The sequence below is a fragment of the Anguilla rostrata genome, chromosome 3 (genome assembly GCF_018555375.3).
Source record: "Anguilla rostrata isolate EN2019 chromosome 3, ASM1855537v3, whole genome shotgun sequence".
Lineage (NCBI taxonomy): Eukaryota > Metazoa > Chordata > Actinopteri > Anguilliformes > Anguillidae > Anguilla > Anguilla rostrata.
The window spans coordinates 15,309,000-15,333,843 of NC_057935.1; the positions used below are offsets into that span (position 1 = coordinate 15,309,000).

The 24,844-nt window shown below is 44.9% G+C and overlaps 2 protein-coding genes and 1 long non-coding RNA gene across 10 annotated transcripts; 1 reads left to right on the forward strand and 2 right to left on the reverse strand.

The window, feature by feature from the left end:
- Nucleotides 1–531: 531 nt before the first annotated feature.
- On the reverse strand, nucleotides 532–10,000 carry faf2 (Fas associated factor family member 2). 2 transcript variants are annotated; one of them, XM_064326435.1, is made up of 11 exons: nucleotides 9,842–10,000; nucleotides 8,643–8,711; nucleotides 7,376–7,510; nucleotides 6,337–6,413; nucleotides 5,531–5,669; nucleotides 4,713–4,798; nucleotides 4,107–4,198; nucleotides 3,628–3,805; nucleotides 2,880–3,051; nucleotides 1,746–1,889; nucleotides 532–1,529 (listed from the first exon to the last, which is right to left on the reverse strand). In XM_064326435.1, exons 1-11 carry the CDS (start codon nucleotides 9,902–9,904, stop codon nucleotides 1,347–1,349), a joined length of 1,338 nt encoding a protein of 445 aa, XP_064182505.1. In that variant the 5' UTR covers nucleotides 9,905–10,000; the 3' UTR covers nucleotides 532–1,346. The 2 variants fall into 2 exon arrangements, with proteins under 2 accessions (XP_064182505.1, XP_064182506.1); XM_064326436.1 differs by lacking the exon at nucleotides 9,842–10,000 and adding an exon at nucleotides 8,952–9,152.
- Nucleotides 10,001–10,215: 215 nt separating this feature from the next.
- Nucleotides 10,216–11,640, reverse strand: LOC135250296 (uncharacterized). 2 transcript variants are annotated; one of them, XR_010328892.1, is made up of 3 exons: nucleotides 11,552–11,640; nucleotides 11,032–11,129; nucleotides 10,216–10,467 (listed from the first exon to the last, which is right to left on the reverse strand). It is a non-coding gene; the product is annotated as an uncharacterized LOC135250296 (long non-coding RNA). The 2 variants fall into 2 exon arrangements; XR_010328891.1 differs by having other exon boundaries at nucleotides 11,524–11,616.
- On the forward strand, nucleotides 10,505–24,601 carry cltb (clathrin, light chain B). 6 transcript variants are annotated; one of them, XM_064326443.1, is made up of 9 exons: nucleotides 10,505–10,676; nucleotides 12,668–13,025; nucleotides 14,654–14,700; nucleotides 14,940–14,975; nucleotides 16,296–16,418; nucleotides 17,268–17,385; nucleotides 17,891–18,002; nucleotides 19,040–19,093; nucleotides 21,189–24,601. In XM_064326443.1, the coding sequence occupies exons 2-9, from the start codon at nucleotides 12,839–12,841 to the stop codon at nucleotides 21,358–21,360; spliced, it is 849 nt and encodes a 282-aa protein (XP_064182513.1). In that variant the 5' UTR covers nucleotides 10,505–10,676; nucleotides 12,668–12,838; the 3' UTR covers nucleotides 21,361–24,601. The 6 variants fall into 6 exon arrangements, with proteins under 6 accessions (XP_064182513.1, XP_064182514.1, XP_064182517.1 ...); XM_064326444.1 differs by lacking the exon at nucleotides 19,040–19,093 and adding an exon at nucleotides 18,819–18,839 and having other exon boundaries at nucleotides 10,506–10,676; XM_064326446.1 differs by lacking the exon at nucleotides 16,296–16,418 and having other exon boundaries at nucleotides 10,508–10,676.
- The last annotated feature ends 243 nt before the right edge of the window (nucleotides 24,602–24,844 follow it).

The following is a 24,844-nucleotide window of genomic DNA, read 5'->3' on the forward strand; positions in this document are numbered from 1 at the left end:
GGATTTCAGGTTCACAAAATACCCCCCTAGTGAGGTCACTTAACCGAGCAATCAGCTGCACTGATCTATTGATTGAGTGTCGAGTAAACGAAAACCAGGCTCTCCAGAGACGAGGAGCCATCCAAAAAGGTGACCAGGAAGCCTGTAGGCGGTGCACAGCTACACAACTGAAGCCAACTGAAGTACACATGGCCCCTACAAATGGAGGCTGCCCGGGTCTGGCCAGCTCTCTGTTAGAGAGAACCTGAGGCACAACTCCTCAAACTTGGGCTGTGCCAGCTGCTTGGGGCTTGGGAGTGATTCCAGTGGTGAAGGAACATCCGCCATATTCATTTCTCAGGATGGACACATCCTTTCTGGGTTCCTTTCAGTTGCAATGCCTTCACATATACCACACAAGTATCAATGCAGGTTAAATTCATTCAAGTATGAATAACAGTTAATTTCTTTCCTTTCTTTTCTGTTGACATTGCAGGGTCAGGTTCAAACCGTATGAAGCCTCGATCCGCAAAGAAATGCTTTTAACTCAAGTTTTGCATAACCATTTTCTTTTATTATTGGTTTCCACATACCTACAAAAATATTAAAATCAATGGAGCTCCTTGAAACACAAAACCTCTGGAAACGTGTAAACAACATCCAGAGCTCAAAACTAAATGTTATTTTCAATAAATAGAAAAACAAAAATGTAAAATGTTTTAATTTATAGTTGGAAAATGACATCTTGACATGACCGGCCCCTTCAGGTATTAGAAGGGCAAAATAGGCATCTATGAGTTACCACAGGCACTCCCCTAGGCACTGGAACTATGCTATGTAGGCTACAGCCACATGTGAAAGCAGTCGCCATTTCTCGTGTTTCTCCAATTTTAATAAGTTTTAGAACCGCAAGCAGTCCATTTCATATTACCAATAACACTCCTTTGGTCTTTTGATAACAAATACACTTACAACCGATGTTAAATTCAATTTTCTTTCTTTTTTTAAGAGGATATGGTCAATTCTCAGGCCTTAAAGAGGACAAAAAACAAACAAACAAAAAAAACGGCTTCATTATTTTTTAAATATCCAAGTCATTAATGTACAGGCAGTTCGCATCACACTCCTTGAGGGGAAAAAAAAGAAATTGTTTTTTTTTTGCTTTTTTTATTTTTTGTTTTTAAGTCCAGTCCTGGAGGAGGTGGGAGGTTTTAGATAATATTTCACAAATAGTTTGTATCACTGATCCCCAGTGCACAACGGGTGTATGACAAAAAACAAAAATGGGCGCAGGGGAAATAAAAATATATATATGCGTTTATATATATATATATGATCCTTTCCGTGAATGACAGGTTTGGTAGGTGTCAATCATCTGTGAGGTCCTGCACGAATAGGACCTCGGAGCGGCTGAGCCCCGCCTCTTTGAGTGTAGGGGGGTTGGGCTGTTCCTCGGTGGGGAGGCAGGGCAGGACGCGACGTGGGAAGTTTGTCACTATCTGGAACTTCTCCGGAGTTTCCTTCAGGGAGAACAGGAAGTCGTGTATTACCTGTCGACGGGAGGGGGAGAGGGCCAAATGAGATTAAGAACATCGTGGCGGTGGTTCTGCAGCAATTTATTTTTCTCCATTTTCAACAATACACAAGAGAGGGGGAAAGAGAGTACGAATACAAGACAGAGGGAGGGAAGGAAAGGGACTGAAACTCGCAGGAAAGAGAAGGACGATAACAGAAAGAGAGACGGGGGGATAGAAAGGTGTCATTACCGTCAGAGACTGGGTGAAGAGAAACCGCCTCTCCACTCGCGAGTCGTTGGGCAGCTTGAAAACAATTTTGACGGCGTCTGGGTCGTCCAGAGGTGGTTCCGGGGGAAGACATTCGGACTTGCGCTCCTTCTCCTCCTCCAGCGTCTGAAAGCACCGGAGAGCACCCCGTTACATGTTAGAGCAGGGATTCAGGCCGTGTGTTTCACTCAGGGCTACAACAGTACGGACTCACTCACAGGGACTCAAACCTCCAATCTCCCTCCAACACGTCAGTACCTTACACCTACACCCCAACTGGGGTCAGGTTAAAGGGTGGGGGTGGATTCTGCACTATGTACAGTGGGGACCAAAAGTCTGAGGACACTACCAAGCACTGATTGTTTTCACCTTTTGACAAGGGCTAATACAATTATGATACTCCGCTTATACTTCTCATTCAAGAATACATCATTTTTAAAGTATTCAACACTTATCTCAACAGTTCCCATAAATTTGATGTTTCTTGATGTCTGAACTTTGCCGTCTTCAACTGCTCCCGCAGATGTCTGCTTAGGTTCAGGTCCCACGACTGTGGTGGGAATGCTGGGAAACTGGATGTGCACAGTGCTTGATCGCAACTAACTGGTACGACAAATGATTTATTAGCCTATCACACTGCTCTGCTGATGGGCCGCCATGCCTTGGAAAGCTGAGTAGCTCCTGTTTACTATCCCATATGGAAATCAAATATAGCCAGTTGCAGTATGATAATTATTGCTATAACTCAAGCGCAAAACAGCTGAGCAAAGCAATGTAAAACCGCGTCTGAGTGATTTCGGTTTCGGTTTTCAAATTCGGCAGTACCAGTCGGGCTTGGTCGGGTCTCAAAGTCTTGGGTATGGGTCGGGCTCAGGCTTAAATTTCATGCCCGTGCGGACCTCTACCCCCCTTGTTCTCAGCGATGTATCCTCGAATAAGAAGCATAATTGGAGCATGGTAATTGCATCATTCCTTGAAGAATCATGAAATCGAGCAGGTAGGGTCCTCAGACTCATAAAACCGTGGGAACGGGCTCCTCAGTCACACCCTGTGATGTGCTGCTGTACGCGCAGCGGGCCCTGGGTCAGGGGTCAGGGGTCAGGGGGGCGGTCTCACCTGTCTCCGCCTCTCCTCGGCGAGGACGCTCTGGCGCGCCAGCTCCTCCTCCTGCCGGCGCTGCTCTTGCTCCGCCCTCTTCTTGCGCTCCTTCTCCTGGTCCGCGCGGAGAGACTCCAGGTAGGCCTCGTCCTGCTGCTGCCTCAGCACCTGCGTCTGGTTCCTCTCCTCCCTGAAAAACACGCGCGCCAACACGCACAAACACGTCAAAAACATGTATGCACATGCACCCACAAGTAAAGGCTGTAGGTGGGTGCATTATTTAACCGGTACTTAAGTCACCAATAGATGCATTGCGGTGAAAACAATACGGTTTGCAAAATAATTCCTTTCTGCCGTAGCTTGTACTCTGACAGCTTGTTTCTTCCAGTTTTCCAGCATTCAGGTAAAGCAGTAATTTGTAGGAGTACACCAAACTCATTATGACTGACTGATCTCTTAATGCAATTAACCCTGGCATCATCAGCTTGTTAGGCATTTAAAAAATTCCTAGAGACACAGTGGATAAAGATGGAATGTCCGGCAACACCATCAGATGGCATCTGCTCAGAAAACAGTCATGAGATTCTGCAAGCTCCACCCACAATGGGGTTCACAAATCTGCACTTGTCGCGTGAAATGAAATTTCAATTAATTTTAACCTGAAATGGAATTAACCCCCACTGTACCCGTGAAATGTAACCGATTGTTCCTGTAAACAGTAACTGTGCCATGTTGTTATGTCCCGACCCCGCCCCCCAGTGCACACCTCTCTAGTCTCTCCGAGGTGAGGTTAGCCTGGTTAGCCTCCATGATGAAGTTTAGCTGGTTGATCAGGTCCTCCGGCTGGATGAGCCCCTCCAGCCTGCCCACAACCGTCATCTTCCGGTCCTTGAGCACGATCACTGCCAGGAAGGGGTAGGCGTTCTCCCGCAGGGCCTGAGACACTGAGAGAGGGCACAATGTCACATGCCAGCCACCAGAGGGCCACCATGCTAACAGCAGCGCAGGCTAGAGCTCTGGGAGTACACAAGGGGATAACTCCCTCTGCACCTGACTGACACACACACACACACACACACACACACTCCTACTGGGATCAGATTCCAGCCCTCCAACTGCTCCATTCAAATAACATTACAGAGGCCATAACTAACCGTGTTTATGAATCCAATTTTGATTCAGGCAGTGTTGCTTGGATATAAACATCATCCAGGAAATTGCTAAGAGCATGAGAGCGTTACATACCTCTGTATCCTTCGGGCCTACTGGTGGAGCACGCCCAGAATAGCATTCGGGTATTGATGAATGTTAGAACCTCCTCTGTGCACAATGTGTTCCTTTGAGGGGGGGGGGGGTGTTAGAGAAGTGAAAGAAGAGGAGGAGAGAAAAAATAAACTCAGTTCAGGCTCAAATCAGCCGGATATGTTTCGCTCTCAAATGTAAGATTTAGAGGTGTGTTTTCTGCAACCCTCAGGGCTACATTTTCACACCTTGAGGCACATTACTTTAAAAAAAATATTTTGCCACAAGAAAAGTGTACACTTCATTTTCCAGTGACTGATGAGCCGTCCTGCTAGTAAGTAAATTAGCATCAACAGTACACTCAGAGGAACTGACACCAAGCTAGTGAGCAAGCAACAAAGACAGACAGATATTACTCAGTGTGAAGACTCTTTTGTATTTGGACTATTTACCTAGTGTTTTAAGTGTACTATTTGACCACTTGCCGTGACTTTTCATTGATTGAATTAAATATTTTCAACAACCTGCAAGCACGACGAAGACCATGCTGACAGGGTCCCGCAAACAAGACAGCCGAGCGTCGCCCGCAAACCGCGACACGGAACCTACCGGCAAAAATCGTCTGTGTCCTGGTGGTCGTCACCGTGGAGGTACACCAACAGGAAACGCAGCTCGCGCTTGGCGTCATTCAGAGCCTGTGGGTGGGGGGTGGGGGTGGGTACAAATCAATTCACAAGCCATCCATCCGTGCCCCAAATCCCTCCTGCCCCCTCCCCCAACCCCAAATACTCCATCAGTTAATCAACAACAAACAGACAGGAAGAGGAAGTGGGTATAACCTGAGATGAAAGGATCAGCCCTGCTGAGATTTAAGCCCCACCTGCTGGGCTGCTGGGCTGCACAGGCCACACAGGCACCCTGAATATGATCCTGACTCACCACCAGTTTAAAAGCAGGGTCCCTCACTAACAGCCTTCACCTGACTGCATCTGGGTCCATTTAATTATTGGACATTTGAGGGGGGGGGGGGGGTCATACAAATAATTCCGATGGCCGATCAATCCGTTATAATGGATTTATTTAATGGAACCCCAAGTTTTCGTTGTAATCTGAATAATTTTGGCTGATGAGAAGCAATCAAGGGTAGTGCAAGATTAAAAACACAATAACGGGGATTGACTGGTGGCGGCTGATCCTTATTGTACTTGGCTCATTCACCATGGACAGTGATCCAGATGGCTGAAGACGACCATCAGTTAAAGTTAATGGTCTCCGCGCTGCTGGCTCAAACTGCTGAAAATACATGATCCACAAAAATGAATCACACGCACGCGCGCGCACACACACACACACAGTATTCTGACAGTCCTTCAGTCACACACACACACAACACTAAACACAGTGTTTCTAAAGTACACATAACTCACCTGGCTGTATGTTCCCTGGTAGAAGACGGGATGGGATCGTCCGTATTTCTCCTCGAAGCTGTGAATGAAGGACACGACATCGCCCACGGGGTCCGTCACTCGCCCCCGCGGGTCCGGCCGTATGAAGCTCAGGGCGAACCTGGGAAACGACAAACGGGTCACCCGGCAACCTGAGAATGCTGAAGATTACAACTGCTCATCCTACAGCCTGAAAGCAACACAGCTGGTCACCCGGCAACCTGGGAATGGTAAATATTACAACTGCTCATCCTACAGCCTGAAAGCAACACAGTTGGTCACCCGGCAACCTGAGAATGCTGAATATTACAACTGCTCATCCTACAGCCTGAAAGCAACACAGATGGTCACCCGGCAACCTGAGAATGCTGAATATTACAACTGCTCATCCTACAGCCTGAAAGCAACACAGATGGTCACCCGGCAACCTGAGAATGCTGAATATTACAACTGCTCATCCTACAGTCTGAAAGCAACACAGATGGTCACCCGGCAACCTGGGAATGGTAAATATTACAACTGCTCATCCTACAGCCTGAAAGCAACACAGTTGGTCACCTGGCAATGCTGAATATTACAAATGCTCATTCTACAGACTGGAAGCAACACAGCCGGTCACCCTGCACACTGAGAACAATGGTCACCGTGCATACTGCGATAACTCCTGCTTATAGCCTGCGTGCACCCAGTTCTACCCAAGACAGTGGGTGACTGAACACTGGCAGCATGGCAGACACCAATTCTGCCTACAGGAAATGGGTAGTGGGAGACAAAATCATTTTCCTTACCTGAATATGTCCAGTAGTGTGTAGTATGTAAATCTAAACGGGAGCATTATTAAATAGTAACTCCATCCTAGCAACCCCTGGAAAAACAAAAGAGATTCGTTATAATCAAATGTTGAGTTGATAGGATGATGCTGATTTTAATAAACTTTTTCACACTTATTAACCTTGTGGAGAAAAAGACACAGAATGACTGTCCAGCTATTGCTGTCCAATACCAGGAACCTCGGCCGCCATTTTAAAGCGGGACCCGTCCTCACTTATACAGAAATGCATTTTGGGAAAGTTCTAAACCTAAGAAGTGGGCCAATGTCGGCCTTCAGCTGAAATGATTGACTATGTAACAAATGTTTTTAACCAAAATTAGCTCAGACCATACAAACACTGTTGAACGCAACAGCCCCGTAGATTCATTTCTACACTGTCCTGACTGCAGGCGTTGAAACGCATACTCTGTCGGTCCTGCTCCTGTTTATTGGCCAATTTTTTTTTCTGACTAATGTTTTCAGAAAACTGCTGCGTCTGTCGTCTTCCATCAGTTGCAAAACTCCTCCACAATTGACAATCAATCATCTGACTGCACTGTGGAGGGGAGTCACTTAAGCAATGGTCCTCTTCATTTTAAAACTACGCCAAAACGCATTTCTGTTCCCACCACAAAGATAAGGCAGATTTATGAAGCGGGGGGGTGGGGGGGTGGCTCACAGATGTTTGGTTTTACGTCAGCTGCTGATTCAGGCCCAAAAACATAATCTCCAGCTACCAATGCATTACATTCTTTTTGGTTGTTAAAATGGAGACCGCTGTGGTGAAAAAAAACCCATTCTGTGCACCAATTTCACAAGGAACTTTCAAAAAATATTTTTAGGCTACAGCGGGACATTGGCCAGACAAATAATCATTTCCATCAATTCACTACTGCAGACAGACACTTACAAAAAAGACATGGAGTTTGAGAATGAAAGGATGTAAAGTAAAACATGGTGGAACTGGACAGACAAGACAGATGGATGGACAAACAGAAACAGAAGGGGTCACTCACGCTGGGTTGCGTCCTGGAGACGATATAGCTATAGACTCTGTGGTCGGCCGTGTTGACCTGCAGGGGTCTGGTGGGCGGGGGGTTGAACACGCTGGGAACGCCTTCCTGCTCGTTCAGCCTGTCCTGCACAGCTGCCTGCACCACACATACCAGTCAAGCCCCCACAGCTGACACAGCCTACGCAGGCTAATCTCACCATGGGCAGAGCTTCTGTTGCCCCTCCCTCTGAGGCATCTGTCCCTCAGATCAGAGTTCCCACACTTGCATCCCCAGCTCAACCTTTAACATCGTTCCCAAGCCTTCTCTCAAAATATATACCGTTTGCTCAAGACCAGCAAAAAAGCAATCACATCATTTTCTAATTTTCCAGAAATTTCATGTCCATAATATTTTTTTTTTTTCTAAAGTTAAGGGCTTAAAAAGATTTCCAAATAACATGGAATGGAAACCCTGCTGGACTCTTTTAGGAGCACGCACTGTGGCCCTGTACTTATTGCACAGTGTGCTCACTGGCAACACAAGGGTCATCAAATACTGTCAAGAAGCACTTGGGAAGCCGGTGTCTGAAGCAGGTTGTTCAACTCGGAGAAAGGGATGGATGTGCAAGTTACAATCGGAACCAGCAACACAGAACAATGTCCTTCAATGCGTAAGCTCGTGCCAACTGTTTCCACAACAACTTTACCTTAGAATTCCCTGTTTTTAAATACCAAAACCATAGTGACACAATAATGGTACGAAGCTGTTTTCTTAATTGTATTAGCGCTATAACAGGTATTGCTTCACCAATGTATTTTTGCCTAAAGGCCAAATGCTTGCCACAGAAGATGGCAAGGATGATTTCGGTCAGTGTCCCTAACCAAACTCACCTAAGATATCAGAGTAGAAGAAAAAAATGAGCCGGGGGGAGGACAAATTAGGTAAAACATCTCAATCAACAACAGCATCGCTGCTTTGAGTTTAACAAGACTATGCAGTCCTCATGTCCTGGGGGGGTTCAAAATCACTGCTGCATGTACCTCTCTGAACTAATAACCCTCAAAACGGGGGATGAAAATTGACTTGAGGGCAATACATAGTTGAATCTGGTGACTGAGGAGTTTGTTGTAGTCACAACCCGCAGGCACTGTAGCCCTCTAGGATCAGGGTTAAGTAGCCTGTAGGCACTATGGCAATCTACAACCAGGGCTAAATTGCCCTGCAGACACTGTGGCACCCCAGAAGTAGGATTGAGAATTGTGTTTATTTTAGGTGGGGGATTTCTCACCTCAATGTTCCAGTTATGCTGTTCTAACGTGCGACGACATTGGTCCATGGACTCTAGGCCCGTTAGGTCCTGTGGGGGAAAAGGGGGCAGAGGAACACAGATATTACAGAAACAAGCAAAGACTGAATTAAGTTTTATTTGCAACCTGATATTATTCATCCAGGAGTCGCATCTAGTTATGGCAGACAGCAAAGACACAAACCTGTTATATTTATGTGAGGTAATAATATTTACAGAGAAAGGGTGCATCAGCTGGCTATGAACAGGACCATTACAAAATTCCCTAACTACGTAATTTCGTCCACTCACTCTTTTCCTGTAAACAGAAAAAATGTCGTTTTGGAGTTGCACGGAAAGGAAGCATCAAGTCCACTCGTGATGCTAAAGACCAAGGTTTAGAGCGGACAAAACGTCAGGTCGGAAGGGACGGACATGTGTAGCTGGTTTTGGACGCATTTTGTCATCAGAAAATTAAACTAACGCCAACTGACTACCAAGCTGTTGGTTAAACATCCCGCTGGCTGAACGCTTTGCGAACAATTGATCTGGTTTTCGCAATATTTCCAAGGGGCTGCGCACGCGCTTGTAGCTACAAGGGTAATAATGACTGTTAGCCAACTTAGCAAACCAGCTAGCTACTAAATAAAACCCTATTGAACGAAATGAAACGCCACTCAATTTGACAGCTAACACAACGAGATGGTCCTGTTGATTGGCTGGCAAACTAGCGAAATAAAGTGCTTAACGTCAGCTAAATTTCTATGAAGCTATGCATGGTATAACGCTAGCCTATAGAATGCATGGTGAATTCCTGAGTCACAGTAATGCCAAATGGAAGTTGTCGGTACCAAGTCGAGCAGTTATACATCGAAATAATTCACTCTTAGGAAAAAATATGGTCTCTAGATTCTGCAACTAGCTAGTTACATTGTCCAGTTAACTAGCAACTAGCCATAGATTAACAAAGTTATCTAGCTAGCTAGATGCCTTTTGAAGTTTTACCAATCCAATGTCTCCTGTTAGCGATAGCTAGCTAGCTAATGTTGGCCACCTAGCTGGCTGCTAAAAAACGACAGCTAAACCGTTTATTTAAAACAAACACCATAATCGCACCCAAATATATTTGGTACTGACTTTTAAAACATTTTCCCTCTGTAAATACTAAGCTAAGGAGAAATGCATGGCTACATTATGATCACCTGAAACTGTAGTAGTTTCTCAGTCTGCGCCTGAGATAATTCCTGTTCCTCTGGCGCCGCCATCTTGCCTCACCAATCCCCTAACGGGAGAGCGAGAAACCAGCGGAAGTGACGTAAAACGTCAAACGGACTGGGCTGATGGAAATCGAAGCAATTTTGCTTCGCAAAGATAATTTTTAAAAAGTACCTAATAACTAAAAAAGTGAAAAACATTTGAAAATGTGTTAGCTTTAATTTAGAAGCGAGCGGGTCAGGCACAGACATCACTGACTGACACCTTACTTTGGACTAAATTGTAATTACACAAGCATGACACTTGCCTAACACCTGCAGACAACATAGAAAACATTCACATGGAGACAGAGTGGGTAAGGCTGTTTTTTCATTCTTTTATTTGTAGAACTTTACTGACAACTTTGCCACATACATACATACATTTAGAGCTTAAACATACAGCAAAGTTTCTTTAGCAGGACTTCACCGACTTGATCAGCATCATTTAGACATTCACAGTGTAGGTTGGAAAAAGTATGTGAAACTCAAGGCTAATGACTTCTCTAAAAGCTAATTGGAGTCAGGTGTTCCAATTGATGAGATGAGATTGGAGGTGTGGTTTGTACCCTACCCTATAAAAAAAGGTACACAAAGTTTGGTTACTGACAGATTCTGCTTTTTTCAAAAAAACATTTGTTCATGTGAACAATGCCCTGAACAAAACCATTTTCAGAGGACCTTTGAAGAAGAATTGTAGAAATGCATAAAGCTGTAAAAGACCTTTGAAGAAGAATTGTAGAGATGTATAAAGCTGGAAAAGGCTACAAAAGCATTTCTAAAGGTTAGGATGTTCATAAATCTGCAGAAAGACAAGTAGTCTACAAATGGAGGAAATGTATTTTTATTCCTACTCTCCCTAAAAATGGGCATGCTGCAAAGATCAGGTCAAAGTACCTGAAGAAATCTCTCGAATTTACTAAAGCGTTTGTTCATGTGTCCACTCTAAGAAACTCCAAACAAGAATGATATTCATGGGAGGACACATGGAGGAAACCACTGCTCTCCAAAAAAAAAAAAAAACATTGCATGACTCAAGTTTGTAAAAGAACACCTGGATGTTCCACAAGGATGAGATAAGTTGAACTTTTTGGCAGAAATACACAATGCTATGTTTAGAGGGAAAAAGCACTCCTTACCAACACCAAAACTTCACCCAACTGTGTATCATGGTGGGCGGAGGGAACACAATGGTTTGGGTTGGATTTTTTTTTTTTTCGCCTTGGGGCCTGAAAAGCTTGCAATCATTGAGGGAACAAAGAATTGAAAACTGTATCAAGAAATTTTACAGGAGAATGTCAGGGTAGTGGTCGATCACCTGAAGCTTAATAGAAGTTCAGTGATGCCACTAGACAATGACCAAAAACGCATGAGTAAATCGACAACAGAATGCTATGAATGGAAGAATTTGTGCTTTGGAATGGCAGAGTCAGGACTCAGACGTCAACTCGGTTGAGAGATTGTGGCATGACCTGAAAAGGGCCGTTCATGCAAAAATCAGAAATCTCAATTAACTGAATCAATTTTGTGTTAGGAGATATAAAATTCCTCTTAACCATTGTGCAAATCTGACCGGCAGCTACAGGAAACATTTATTGAAGGTTATTGCTGCTGAAAGGGCCCTACTGTACCTGTTTCTAGATACAAGAGTGCACATACTTTTGCTAGCGTGAAGTGTGAATGTTTAGACCAGGGGTGACCAACCCTGGTCCTGGGGAGCCATCAGGTCTGCTGGTTTTTGTTTTCACCTTAAATACAGCAATCACTTAGACTGAAGCAACCAGATGAGGTGAGTTAACTGTGTAATCAACTGCTATAATTGATCAATTAAGTGCAGAGTAAAAACAAAAACCAGCAGACCCTGTGGCTCTCCAAGACCTGGGTTGGCCACCCCTGGTTTAGTCCATGTGTTCAATAAAGACAAAGTGCAATTGTGTGTTTGTTAAAGCAGAATGTTTGTCTGTTGTGACTTAGATGATCAGACCACATTTAATGAGTAATTAATGCAGAAATCCAGGTAGTTCCAAACCGTTCACTATTTATTTTATTCTTTATAACTGTATTTGGTAATACTGAAATCACATTTACAAAGTTTATTTGTGTGCTGTTGCTTCTCAGCCCTCCTGGTCCTGGGGGCCCACTGGTTTTTGTTCCAACCTTAGTAACAATCTTTGTATTGTAACTAGCTGCTAATTGGCCTTAATTAGATGCTATTAAAAAAAATATATATACTTTTTTTTACATCTGTTGAAGGACAATTTACCCTCTTAAAGCCACAATATGCCAATAGCATCTATGTGTCCTAAAAAAAATAAATGTCCCATATTCACATCCCAGGTATTTCAAATGGTCAGACCAATGAATGCAAGTATATGGAAAATAATTCCAATTGAAAAAGGTTCCATTGTTAATTGACTCAGTTACAAACTGACAGTTGGAATCAGTTGGATGCCATTTCCTGACAGTTTCAGGTTTCCGCACTATGTGCAAAAAGAATACTGAGTTTAGTGACCGCAAATGGCAACAAGCCAAACTTGCATTGTGTTAAAGTACGTTTAACCACACAATTATGGTAGATCCTAAACACATTTTCAACCTTAATTGATCAAGGGATTGACTTTGACAAAAACTAGCATACATAGTAGGTCCCCTGGAGCAAGATTGAGAGACTACTGTATACGTGTTGCCTGAGCAGTTTTTTCCACATTTAGTTATAAATGCTGATTGGTCGTCAGTTTTCAGCTTTTTTTCTCTTCCGCTTCTGTCCATTAACAGGGTGCGCAGTTTGTGACGTCATCGACCACAAGTGCTTTCTGTCTGGGCGGACGCCTGCTTGGCGAGCGCTTCGGTAACTACCTGAACCTGTTTGGAACTAGCTGGTTTTTCAGCGAAGCGGCGGCGTTATCCGACAAGTTTTTGGCCTAAAAGCTAACTCTGCTCTAGAAGATGGCTGACGACTTCGGGTTCTTCTCGTCTTCTGACAACGGAGCACCTCCGACTGACGACGACCCGGCCGCTGCGTTTTTAGCGCAACAAGAGAGCGAGATAGCCGGCATTGAGAATGACGAGGGGTTCGGAGCGCTGGAAGGGGCCGGGCAAGTTCAAGAAGATTCGCCACCCCAGTCAAATTACGGTGGGTATAATAAGTGGTTGCCCTGCCGGGTTAATGATATGTCGAACTAGCTAGCTAACTGTAACGTTAAGATAGATATGACATGTCTTTATTCGGGGAGCTTGCTGGCGTGACATTGACGTGAAGTAGCTAAGTTCATTTAATGTTAAAACGTACCATAACGTCTACAGCTAGCTGATGCTAATTAGCTAAAATAAACTTGTCTGGAGATTGGCTAGCTAGCTAGCTAAGTTGCTGGCTGGATGACAGTATGAAAACTCATGTGGGATAGCATTTGTGGGCTAACTGAACCTGTAAAGTAGCAATAACAATACATCTGCGTTTGGAATTAGTTATTTTCTTTAGCCGACGTTGACACGACGCTTGACTTTTCATGGCTAAACAAAGCTGTCTGGCTAGCGTCAGTTAGCTTATTGTAGTGCACCTGAGTCTGAGAGCAGCGTAGTTTTCTAGCTAAGAATTGATCTAGAGCGGCTAAGTTGTACATTCATTACCGGTCATCAGGATGGTAGTAAACGTTACGCCAAACGTTGCTGGACTTTCTAGACAGCTACACGGTTTAGATTATAGGGGACAACAGTTTCAATGAGCTGGATGGTTAGGCAACACATTGTTTTCTTTGCTTCACTGAGCCAAGAATCACTCATGTTGGCAAAGACAATCAAAATGTCCTGGAGGGGCGGGCGGCGGGTGGGGGGAGGGTATTCCATATTCCAAGATTTTTCTCGTAATATTTCCTTGCTTCCGGCAAGCATATGGCTTTGGAAGTACATCACACCAGCCTGTAACGTTGAGTAGTGTTGCGACCAGGAACAGAAGCTGTGACAGCTTGTGTGAATTGCGTTGGAAAGTCGATTTGAGGGGGAGAGCCAGTTTATTGCAGTCATTGAGCGGGTTGTTTGCAGGACAATTATCTATATTAAGTATATTTAGGATCAGAGTTTAACAAGATTGTTGTGAAAATACTGGAATATTTCGTTTAAAGTACCCATTCTATAAAATTATAGGTGTTAATACATTTCAAATAAAGGCACTGCAGTATGGTATGAACAGGCTTCTATTGTGCAGGAAATTGACTTGTGTGGCCTAAATTGTACACAGCAAGTTCAGCTGAAAACACTGTGGCCTGATTCTTGTGCTCTGTCGCTGTAATCGTTATTGACTTCTAAAAATATCCACAATGAGAAATTGGACACCATTCAAACTGGTTTTCCCTGTTTGAATATTCCCACCTCTGCAATTAATTCACAAAATTCACATTGAATTTGAGTTTATTTTCGTTGGTTTTTGGAGAACTTAATATCTCACACAAGAATCACTGGTTGCCTGATGTTGTGGATTTAGGTTTTCGATGAAAACATTGACTTGTTAAACACTTTTTCTCAGTTTTACTGACCAGTATTGCCACATTCCCACGGGCTGTTTTTAAACAAGTGAACCTGCTTCATAATTTTCAGTAATTTGCTATCATTCTGGAGTCATCAGGAGAAATGTATCCCATAATTGTTTTCAGAAATGTTAGCTTTGACTGGCATTAATACTCAAATCTTGTTTTACTTGGACATACTGTCATGCGTTTGATGATGGAAAATCGGACAAACTGATGGGTTCTTTTGTGTCTCCTGTAGATGGCTTTGGAGAGGAGGCAGCTACAGTAAATGGAGACATGTTTCAGGTGAGTGTGAGCGTGTGTGGAAGTCTGCCTGTCATTTCAGTAAACAGGCCTCCGCTTCATTTCCGAACAGCTGGTGACATTACTGACTCTTCAGTTGTGTAAGATTATATCATGTGACTGACAGTTTTGAAGCAGTCTTTTTAAACTATGTATACTGCCATGTTGTCATTTAAAAAACTTTATTGAATAATAATAATAATTATTATATATTTTGAATCATTGTCTTAATGTTCTCACAGGAAGAGATCAGGGAGACAGATCAAGAAATTGAAGAGGTATTATTGCAACGTTAAGCGCCTGTATTTGGAGAATGTTTTACACATTCACATCACATCCTAATGTACTTTAAAACAAACATTTTATCTGGCTTGTTAATTGTATTTCAGAATGGATGAATTTGCACTGATTTTTTTTATTTTTTTGGGGGTGTGGGGGATGTCTAGTCCACCTGTTGCTACTTGTGAAATAGCCTCAAATACAGACGGACTGTCTGGGAGGGGATGTTACATTTTGTGAGACTGGTTCTAGCAAGTTTTAGTTCATGTCATTTTATGGGACAATGGTTGAGTTGGCACCAGTTTCCCCTCTGACTGGAGCTGCGCATACACAAGGTGATTACTGGTCAGAAGAAGTATCTGGCAACTGGTTTATTGGCCAAGTGCATGGCCAGAGGTTTGGTGCACTTTTGGTGAGGCTGTGTGTGGAACAGAATTCTTAGTTTCACAGTGTAGCTTCTCATTGTTGCTGGGTTTTCTTGCCATTTTCTTGCATGGTTCAAATGTAGTTGGGCTGCAACACCTAATCTAGCTGATTTATTCAATTTTTAAAAATCTGTTGATTTTAATTTTGACATGGTGATTAATTGCTGTAATAATTCTATCTGCTAATTGTTTGCCCAAGGAATGCTGCTAATCGCTTTGGTGAAAATGACTGGCTATTTCAGATAAATGGGTCCTTTTCTTGAACATAATTATTTGTTTTTGGGGTGAGTGGGTGTCTTGATAGAATTTGCTTTGCAATGAAAGCCAATCTAAGAAATTGTTAGTGGGCTGGAATGGTTTGTTAAGCATTGTTCAGATCTTTAATTGCGTCAAACTGTTCAGTGTGGTTTCGGAAGAATGTTTTTAAAGAATAGTTTATGGAATAATTGATCGTCAGTTTCTGTGTTGTCACTGCTGTTAAGGTGCCGAGTGTTTGCTTTAGCATTGCACACATTTTTGGTGGACCAATCAAAGTGTCAAATGCACCGATTTCAGTTCCAAACCACCCCTCTTTTGTGGTCTTGTTTTGGTAGTTTTATTTGGCATTCTGGTACCAATACAACACTGTCAGTGGTTTCACCCATAGACCAAAATTCAGCATAATGGAACATAATGATAATATGACCCAATTAAACTTTAAACAAACTAGGCAGGTGGAACAGAGCCCTCATGTTTGAACTATGGGGAGTGTATTTATTTTGCCTTGTGTATATAAGAGTCTCCCTAGTTTCCCCCCGATTAGTGAAATGAACCATGACCAGCTGTAAGACGAGCTGTTGCCCGTGGCATGCATGTTCCTCTTTTGAGGCAGACGAACTACACTTTCTTTGGCAGTTTGGACTGGCGGAAGCCCCTCCTCCCCCTGAGACCGCCCCGATCGACTCCTCCCCCAGATTGTCGCCGCTCAGCAGCGAGGCCTTCCCAGAACACGCCCTCTTCGACCCCCTGGAGTTTCAGGCACGCCCCAGCTGTGTCCACAGTCTCTCTCTGCATCACATGGGCAAGGCTCGGCGAGAGCCGCTCACCCCGCTCCGCATGCGCATGGCTCGGGCGCCGTGACCTTAACAGACTTTTAAAAAGTGAAGGAGGGATGAGAGTCAGTAACGCGCATAGAGCCGTAGAGCCGCCTGGCAGGGTGAAGGGACTTTGATAAGCGCGGGACCGGGGGACGTGTTTTTTCTCTACCCTGCACCGTTTGTCGATCGCTCTAAGGAGTGTCGGTTTCTGCGTCCTGCTTGTGGGCTGAGTTTGAGATCTCGGGCGAAGCTGGTGGGATTTGATGCTAGCAAGGTGGGAATCAAGCCTGGGAATCTAGCCACTGTTAAAGGTAGTTCCGGGTGGCGTTTGTTTGTGGCGTCTTATTACTGACGGTAGCTGTTACGAGGCGGCTCGTTGACAACGGTTTGTTAATTGCTCCCGGTTAACAGAGGTTTGTTCGGTCCAGTTCGTTTGGGGTTATTAATGGTGTGGACGTTAAGTCATTAACAGTAGTTAATTAACGACGGTTTGTTCACAGCAGTTCGTTAAGGCCAATTTAACGGCGGCTCGTTTACTGTGGTTTGTCAACGGCGGCTTGTTTGTTTGAGGTTGCCGTGATGCTCGGGATCCTTGCTGCTCGAACGACAGTCTGTTAGTCCCTTACTTCCGATTTGGTTAGTCCCTTACTTCCGAGGCATTTACTTCCGATTTGGTTTTGCTTTTTCGGGTGTAACCTGTGTGTGGACGTACAGGTCTAATGGGGTTTTTCCGATGTGGCCAAACGTATAATGGTCTATGTGTAGCCTAAGTGGGAGTGTCCCTCCGCAGGAGTCCAACGGGCCCACGGACGGGTACGCGGCCATCGCCCGCGCCGACCTGCAGAGGGCGGAGCCCGAGAGCCTGAAGAAGTGGAGGGAGGAACAGAAAGTTCGCCTGGAAGAACTGGGTAACTCCGCCTCTTACGTGACCCCTCCCCCAGCCTGTCAAAATGACTCCCCTACTCCCAGTCTGGTTCTAGTGAGGCCTGGCCACGTTGTAATATAGGTCAGTGGTTGTGTTGGCTTAAATCACTGCCTCCCACAAGATCATGAGTCATGGTTGAAGTGCTGGTGGAAAAGCTGGGCAGACTCATCTCGTGTGAATGTCAGCCTGGCTCATTCACCGCACGGCTGTGAGCTTCGCTGAGGGCCGACCCTGCAGTTGAAGCCTGGTGTTCCACAGACAGTGCTTTATATTTATGTGCTGCCATTCGTAGATGTCCTCGCTCTTTTCAGTGAAGGGGGGAGGGGAGATATTCACCACACCCAACATTGGGCCTGCTGCGGAGTAGCCATTCCGTAGCGAAACACAACATCACCTCACTTCCCCTTTGCTCAATTCCGGAGCGTTCGGTTTTCTCGCTTCATAACATCTGTTTGCTCACTTCCTGTGCGGCTCCTTGGGGTCTGCAGACACCGCCTCCAAGGCTGAGGAGGCGGAGTGGAGGGAAAGGGCCAAAAAGGAGCTGGAGGACTGGCACCTGCACCAGAGCGAGCAAATGGAGAAGAACAAGGCCAACAACAGGTGCAGTATACACGCGCACGCACACGCGCGCGCACACACACCCACCCACCCATCCAAAGAATGCAACGGCAGTTACAGTACACCCTGCTCACATGCACACGGATGTCCCGCCCTCTGCTCTGTTCTGGTGTAACTAAGTTTTTAACTGCTGTGCCTGCACCATTTACTAATGGTAGCAGTGTATGAGCTGTTTGAGGGAAAGCAGATGGTTTATTTTGGAATAAACAGATAGTAATACTGTAGGGAGGCACAGCTGTGCTCTTATCTATATGAGTAATTCAGCTGTGTTACAGTACAGTAACACAAATGGCCTTGTGCTCTAACACTCAAGCTTTGTAAAAATTATTTTCATTTTGCCCTCTAGTGGACAGTGTGGGGAACGCATTACTGGAGTGCTTTGTTTCACACTCCACCGTGATCCAGATCTGAATACCCGTGTTTACACATGACACACTCGCACACGTTCCTGCTGCTTTATTTCTTGCATATTAATACTTCCTTGATAACGCCCGAATACGGTGCTGTACTTCCTGCTGCCTACATGTTTCTTAAGATAACCTCTTCATTTATTTTTTATTTTTCCTGCGGTCATTTACTGAAACTTCACTAATTTCACAAAGCGCAATAAAAGGGTTAGCCAGCTGACTTTGTAAATATTTAGATTTGGGTAAAATTCACTTGGATGAAATCGTTATTTCTGAAAGTCATCTGACTAACTCAGTTCTGCTTTGTGGAATACCCCCTAGTGAGTTTCCTGTATTTATGATGTTCTTCTTGTGTTCTAACAACAGTCCTTTTCTGGTTTTGTTTTAGCAGACTCTCTCCAAGCCTTGCACGGTATCTCTTAGTAACTATAAGTCTGTCGTTCCACCTGCTGTGACTTTCTGTGCCTCCTTGTCCCAGCAACTCGCAACCGTTTTGTCTGCTTGACTGAAACTGACGCTCTCTCTTTCTTCCCTCCTTCTTTTCTCTGTCTCTTTCACTGTCTCTCTCTCTCTCCCTCTCTCTCTCTCTGGATTGATTGGCATGCTTACTAGGATTGCTGATAAGGCGTTCTACGAGCAGCCCAACGCTGACGCTATAGGCTATGTGTATGTGCAGCACTCTTTAAAACGTCCACAGCACGTTCACTTTCCACCCAAGTGTGCATGAAAGAACATTAAAGACTGAGGTTTCTTTTTCCCCCCACACACACATTTACTATCCATTATAGTTAGTTACTCTGTTATTCATTTAAAAAAACTGAGATTCAGTATCGGTAAAATAGAGCAATGCTTAAAAGACACACAGGGTTGTTTAAGAAGAGAAACTTAGGGAACAAGTTTGCTTTGACCAAAAAAGCTTGTACCTCTAAACTGTGTAATACAATAAAAATGAAACAAACTGGCTGGAAAAGGTGGATGGCAGTTCAGCAGTCAATGTCCTGCTTGCGCCATTCAGAATTCAGCTTCTGCTCGTCAGCCTCCCGTATTCAGAAGTCCAGTGTCCAGTATTCAGGATAGAGAAATTCTACAAACTTAATGCCTATTGAGAATTTGAATTCAGCTTTCAAATTTCAGAGTCCTGTATCCAGTATTCAAAATGAGCATTCGTCAGAATCCAGCAATCCTGTGTGCCTCTGCTGTGAAACAGGACTGGTGTCATTCGGAGTAATCGATGCCATTCTAATGTGGACCACTCAGCATGCGTCCTCACGTAGTAGACCCGCCCATTTCAGTTCTGCATGACGCCGTCCCCCATGCGCATCACGTCTCCATGGTGAAGTGAGCCACGTGACGCGTCTCCGGCGCCTGTGATCACAGAGACTGCATGCTTGTGACGCGGGGCTTTCTAACGCCCCCCCCCCCGGTTAATCCCAGGCAGTCTTTACACTCTTCATTTGAAGCTGAATTTAGACCGATCGTTAAATGCACTCAATGGCCACGTTTGCATGCACACCAGTACCCGGATTATTGTAGTTCTCGCCAGACGCAGTGAACCGGATGTTCGTACGATTCAAACTGAAGCCAACATGGCAAACAAACACGCAAAGCAGTATGAACTATTTTTGGACAGATGAAGAAACTCTTGTTCTTAATCATTTTCAAGAGATGGTTATTATGGCAGTTCCACAGATTTTAGACCAATGGTGACCAACCCTGCAATCAGCCGTCCTGTCCAATCCAACCCTTACAAAGCACACTTCATTCAACAGCTGGAGATCTCACTGAGCTGCTAATTAGTAGAATCAGGTGCACCAAATAATGGTTGAAATGAAGACCTGCAGGATGGTAGATCTCCAGGAACAGGGTTGGTTACCACTGCCTTAGACCGATCATTGGGGAAAAATCTGTGTATACCCAGGTATTGGAGAAGCCGCGTGATTCCGGACCATGTAAACACTTCATTGGAATGTTGCCTTAAACTGATTGTAAAACTAGACGCACTGACCGTAGTGCTTGTCCAGCGGTCGCTTGCTTACTCGGCCTGTGTTCGGCTGGTTTGGTGTTCTTGTGTCCCTGTTCATGGTCCCTTGCTTTGCCTGCTTGTCCCCCCCCCCCCCCCCCGCCCCCAATGTTCACTTCCTGTGTCACCTGTGGTGACGGGTGGGGTTGGTTGGTTGGTTGATTGATTGAGAAGCGATTGCTAATTAACTTAAGAATGAAATTGCTGGGTGGGTGTTTGATCAGGTTTTCAGTGCAAATGTCATGTTGAATTCTGTCCACTCAGAAGCTGTGGAACACACTGGATATGAGAAATCCGTGTGCGATGAGCATTTTGCACATGGACGGCTGGCTTCGTCCCCAGTTCTCAAGCTTATTTATTTTTGACTATATTCGATAGTGATAGCTCCCCAGTACCAGGTGCTCCACAGCTCGTTGCTGTGCGGTGACCTGTCTTAATGAACCCTCTGGCCTCTGATTGGGTATCGGCTTCATGTCTCTGATTGATTCATAGCAAGGGTGCATGTGCATGCGAGTGCATGCATGTTCGTGTGTCTTCATGCCTGTGTGTGTGTGTGAGGGCGTGCTTGCACACATGTGAGTGTGCTTGCACATTGTGTGTGAGAGCCTGCTTGCACGTGTGTGTGTGTGTGTGTGTGTGTGTGTGTGTGTGTGTGTGTGAGAGCGCGCTCCTGTGACTGTGTTTGTGATTACGAGGCTGGCTCTGAACAGCGTCTCTAACGCGCGTCCCCCTGTCCCGCAGAGCTTCAGAAGAGGCCTTCCTGAACGAGGGGGATGAGGACGCCCCGGGGTCCGAGTGGGAGAGGGTGGCCCGGCTCTGTGACTTCAACCCCAAAACGAGCAAGCAGAGCAAAGACGTGTCCCGCATGCGCTCCGTCCTCATCTCCCTCAAACAGACGCCCCTGGTCCGATAGGGCCATCAGTGTGCACACACACACACACCCATACTTACACATGCATGCATACGTGTATGCACGCACACCCTCACACACACACACACACACACACACACACACACACACCCTTGTTCCAGCAGTCATGCTCTGTAACTCCTGTGTAGCACTATAGCTGGCCCACTCTCTCAGACAAAGGGAAGTCAGTCTTTTTGTCCCCTGCCCGACCAAGCACCTTATTGGTTACTTTTCACATAAAGATGCAGAAGTCCCACAGGTCCACAGCTTTCTCAGCCTGCAGCTGCCCTCTTGTCCAGGCCTGGTAACCCACTCCATTTTTGACTGACTAAAAAACTGTAAGCAGTTTGTATAAGAACAACCACATTCCAACACTGACTTTCTGTGCTAGACACTACACTGCAAACATTACACTTCTGGTGTTTTCTTTTGAAGGAGTGGGTGAGGCTAATTCACCCAGTTCCTCAGCTATACTGACACCTGTAACAGGGACATGGTACATCTCTAGGGTACCCTCCTTGTTGTATGGGACCTTCCCTGAAACCTCACCAAGCAAGCCTTTGTGAACCCCAGAGTGGACCTGTGCTTTAAACAGAGAAGAATGGTCTGGTGCTGACTGCATGGAAATGTGATTGACAGCACCTGGTGGCTCCGCCCATTACGGGGCTCACAAAGCCTAGCTTTGCCATCATTGGCCCACCCACTTACCCCAGTGCATTCTGACCTTGATGCTGGCCAATGAGGGCGAGGAGCTGCTGTGAAGGCTGTACGTTTTGAGGCTCTGCATTATCTCTCTAGGTCAATCACGGGCTTTGCCCATCCTGTTACACCTGTACGGTAGGACGCTACACCGTTGGCCAACTTTACGACCAACCTAAAAACAAAAGCAACACACAGAATTGCAGAAGTGTCACTGTCTACCTAAAAGAAAAGAAACGTGTTCACAGTTCGCCTTTGAATTAACATATCAGACGGAAAAAAAAAACATGAAAAAAAGAAAAACGAGGCTTTTATTGCTGATCGCCAGTGTGCGCGCTGGCTCGCATCTTGATAGCTTGTTTAGCTGTGCCTGCTGCTGACCCCGCCCCCACCCCCCCCCCCCGTCACTGTGTACATCACTAAGCTGAAAGAGAACCCCCCTCCCCTCCCTCTGGTTTTCCCCTTCGGCCGTGCCTGAGCTAACTCGTTTAGGCTCACCCAGAAAAAGACCATCGCGAAGACCAGATGCGCTTGTTGCCAAACCCGCTGTCAGACAGGAAGTCCTGGACCAAAGGGCGTGGCGCAGAAGATCTGCTTCCTGCGTTTCTGAGAGCTTGCAGCTGTCGAAAAGCAGAGTTCTCAAGTGTGCCTCTGGACGTGCGTGAACATACGTATGCACACAATAGCTACGCTGTAGAGCAGGGATACTCCAATCCGGCCCTCAAAGTCAGCAGTACTGCTGCTCTTTTCTTCTGCCTGATTGTCCGGTCAGAGATTACACTCTCCTGGTGCATCCGGTTTAAACCGGTCTCCAATTGGAGGGGAGGAATTAAAATCCGCAGTACTACTGGTATCCCTGCTGTAGAGCTTTAGGGCTTCTTTAATGTCTGTATGGTCATTCGATTGCACTGTTTGTGTTTAACACCTGTTGTTTTTTTGAGCTGACCAGCTGCACATTCATACTCTGTCCAATCAGCATGCAGCTTGTTCAGGCCTGTTAACCTGGGCATTTGTGCATCAGTTTCCATTTGCATTTTTAATCTTCTTTTTCTATTTTTGTGTATTTTATTTTCAAGCTGCATGGTGCCAGATTAATTAGCGGTTCCAGTATATTCTCTTTAGCTGAATTGACAGTTGCCAACATAAATGTCTACACAAACTTTTAACCCAGAAACCGTCAAATTTATAAGACATCTGACTTGAGGGTACACAATGCGCACTGAATCAATGCTGTGTTCAACAGAGCTAGTGCACTGTAAATACAGGTAGTAATAGCAATCATGTTACCCCTATAATCTTAAATATATATTGGTCAATAAATTAGTCACTGCTACTGTTGGATGATTATTAGGGTGTGTATAATTGGTTAGAAACTCGCATATTGAATATACTTTTTGTTTTCATTTAATGAATGTGCCAGTGTGGTACTGTATCCTGTGGCCTTTAAGAAAGCCTTGCTCCTGTACTGCCATAATGTTAGTGCCTCTTCTGTCATTCAAAACCAGTTTACCTTCCTGGGCTGACCGCTAGTTTGTTTTCTGTAGAAATACAGAGAACTTTTTTTTTTTGATTGTTTTTTTTCCCCTCTGAGTACTGGGTAATCCAATCCACCAATCAGATTACAGGGCAGTCTGCCTCGCTTGGCGGAGTTCTGTGTCAAATTGTTACTTGAAACCCCTGTGAGACTGGTGAAGGGCGTCCATAGGAGAGGGGGAGGTGTTCTTGGTTGGGAGTTTTACTTTTTTTTCTTTTTAAAAAAAAATTGTGTCCCTGCCCACTTTAGCTAGACTTTGGTGAGTCCAGTCCAGATGGGCTGCAGTCCCACAGGTTTTCCGCTCCTTCAAAATGGGCGTACCAGTGGTAACTTCCAGTTCCTGTGCAATTAATGGCTTTGTTTTAAAACATCTTGTACTCAGTTCAGTTCAAAAACTGCATAATCATGGGATGACTTTAAAAAACTTGGTGGAATTTTGCAGAGTAGAGGATTAACCGCTCACTTAGGAGCTGAGCGGGCCAGTCCGTGTAAAGTCTGGACCGAACCTTAGAATCTGAGAAACTACAGCATCCTTCAGCAGATGTTCTAAAACTCAGAAGTTCAGACAGCAAAATTTCTTCAGAAATCTTCTGTAAAACCACATTGTCATCTGGTGATTTTTAAAAAAATACAAACTGAAGCTGAGGCAGGCCCGATGGCTGTCTAAGCCTCCAGCCATTAACCTCCCCCTACTGCAAACCCCGGGCCCCAGGAAAGACCAGCCAAAGTCACCCCTCCCGTTAAAGGTTCCTGAGATCATGGTTTTATATGCACTGTGTGAAACAAAGGCCTTTTTGGGTAAAAACAAAGAGGTGCAAGCCTTTCTCTCTCTCTCTCTCTTTGCGTTGATGTCCCGTGTCCATGTTCTTGCATACCTATGTAACCTGCATGAGTTATGTGGCGTAGTTTGGAATAACGCATTCGGCTTTAGATGAAACGTCACATGGTGAACTGTTACTCCCATCTACTGTATGAGAGGGGACAAATAAAGCTAAGTTCTATTTAAAGGAATATCTAGTCTAATGTGGATTTTTGTCTTGTGTGAAATAACACCTTGTGTTTACGTCAGTTTTATGCCAATAACTACATTACATTTTAGTCTCTTATCACTCTCACATATTGCCACCTTTGCTCTTTTCTGGCTGGAGAAAGCTTTTTCATTAATCGCTCTGCAGGAATTACGATTAGCTGGTAATACCTTGAGCTTTCCTTCCAGTTAAATCCTTATCAGTTAGATCATACTGAAAACAAAAT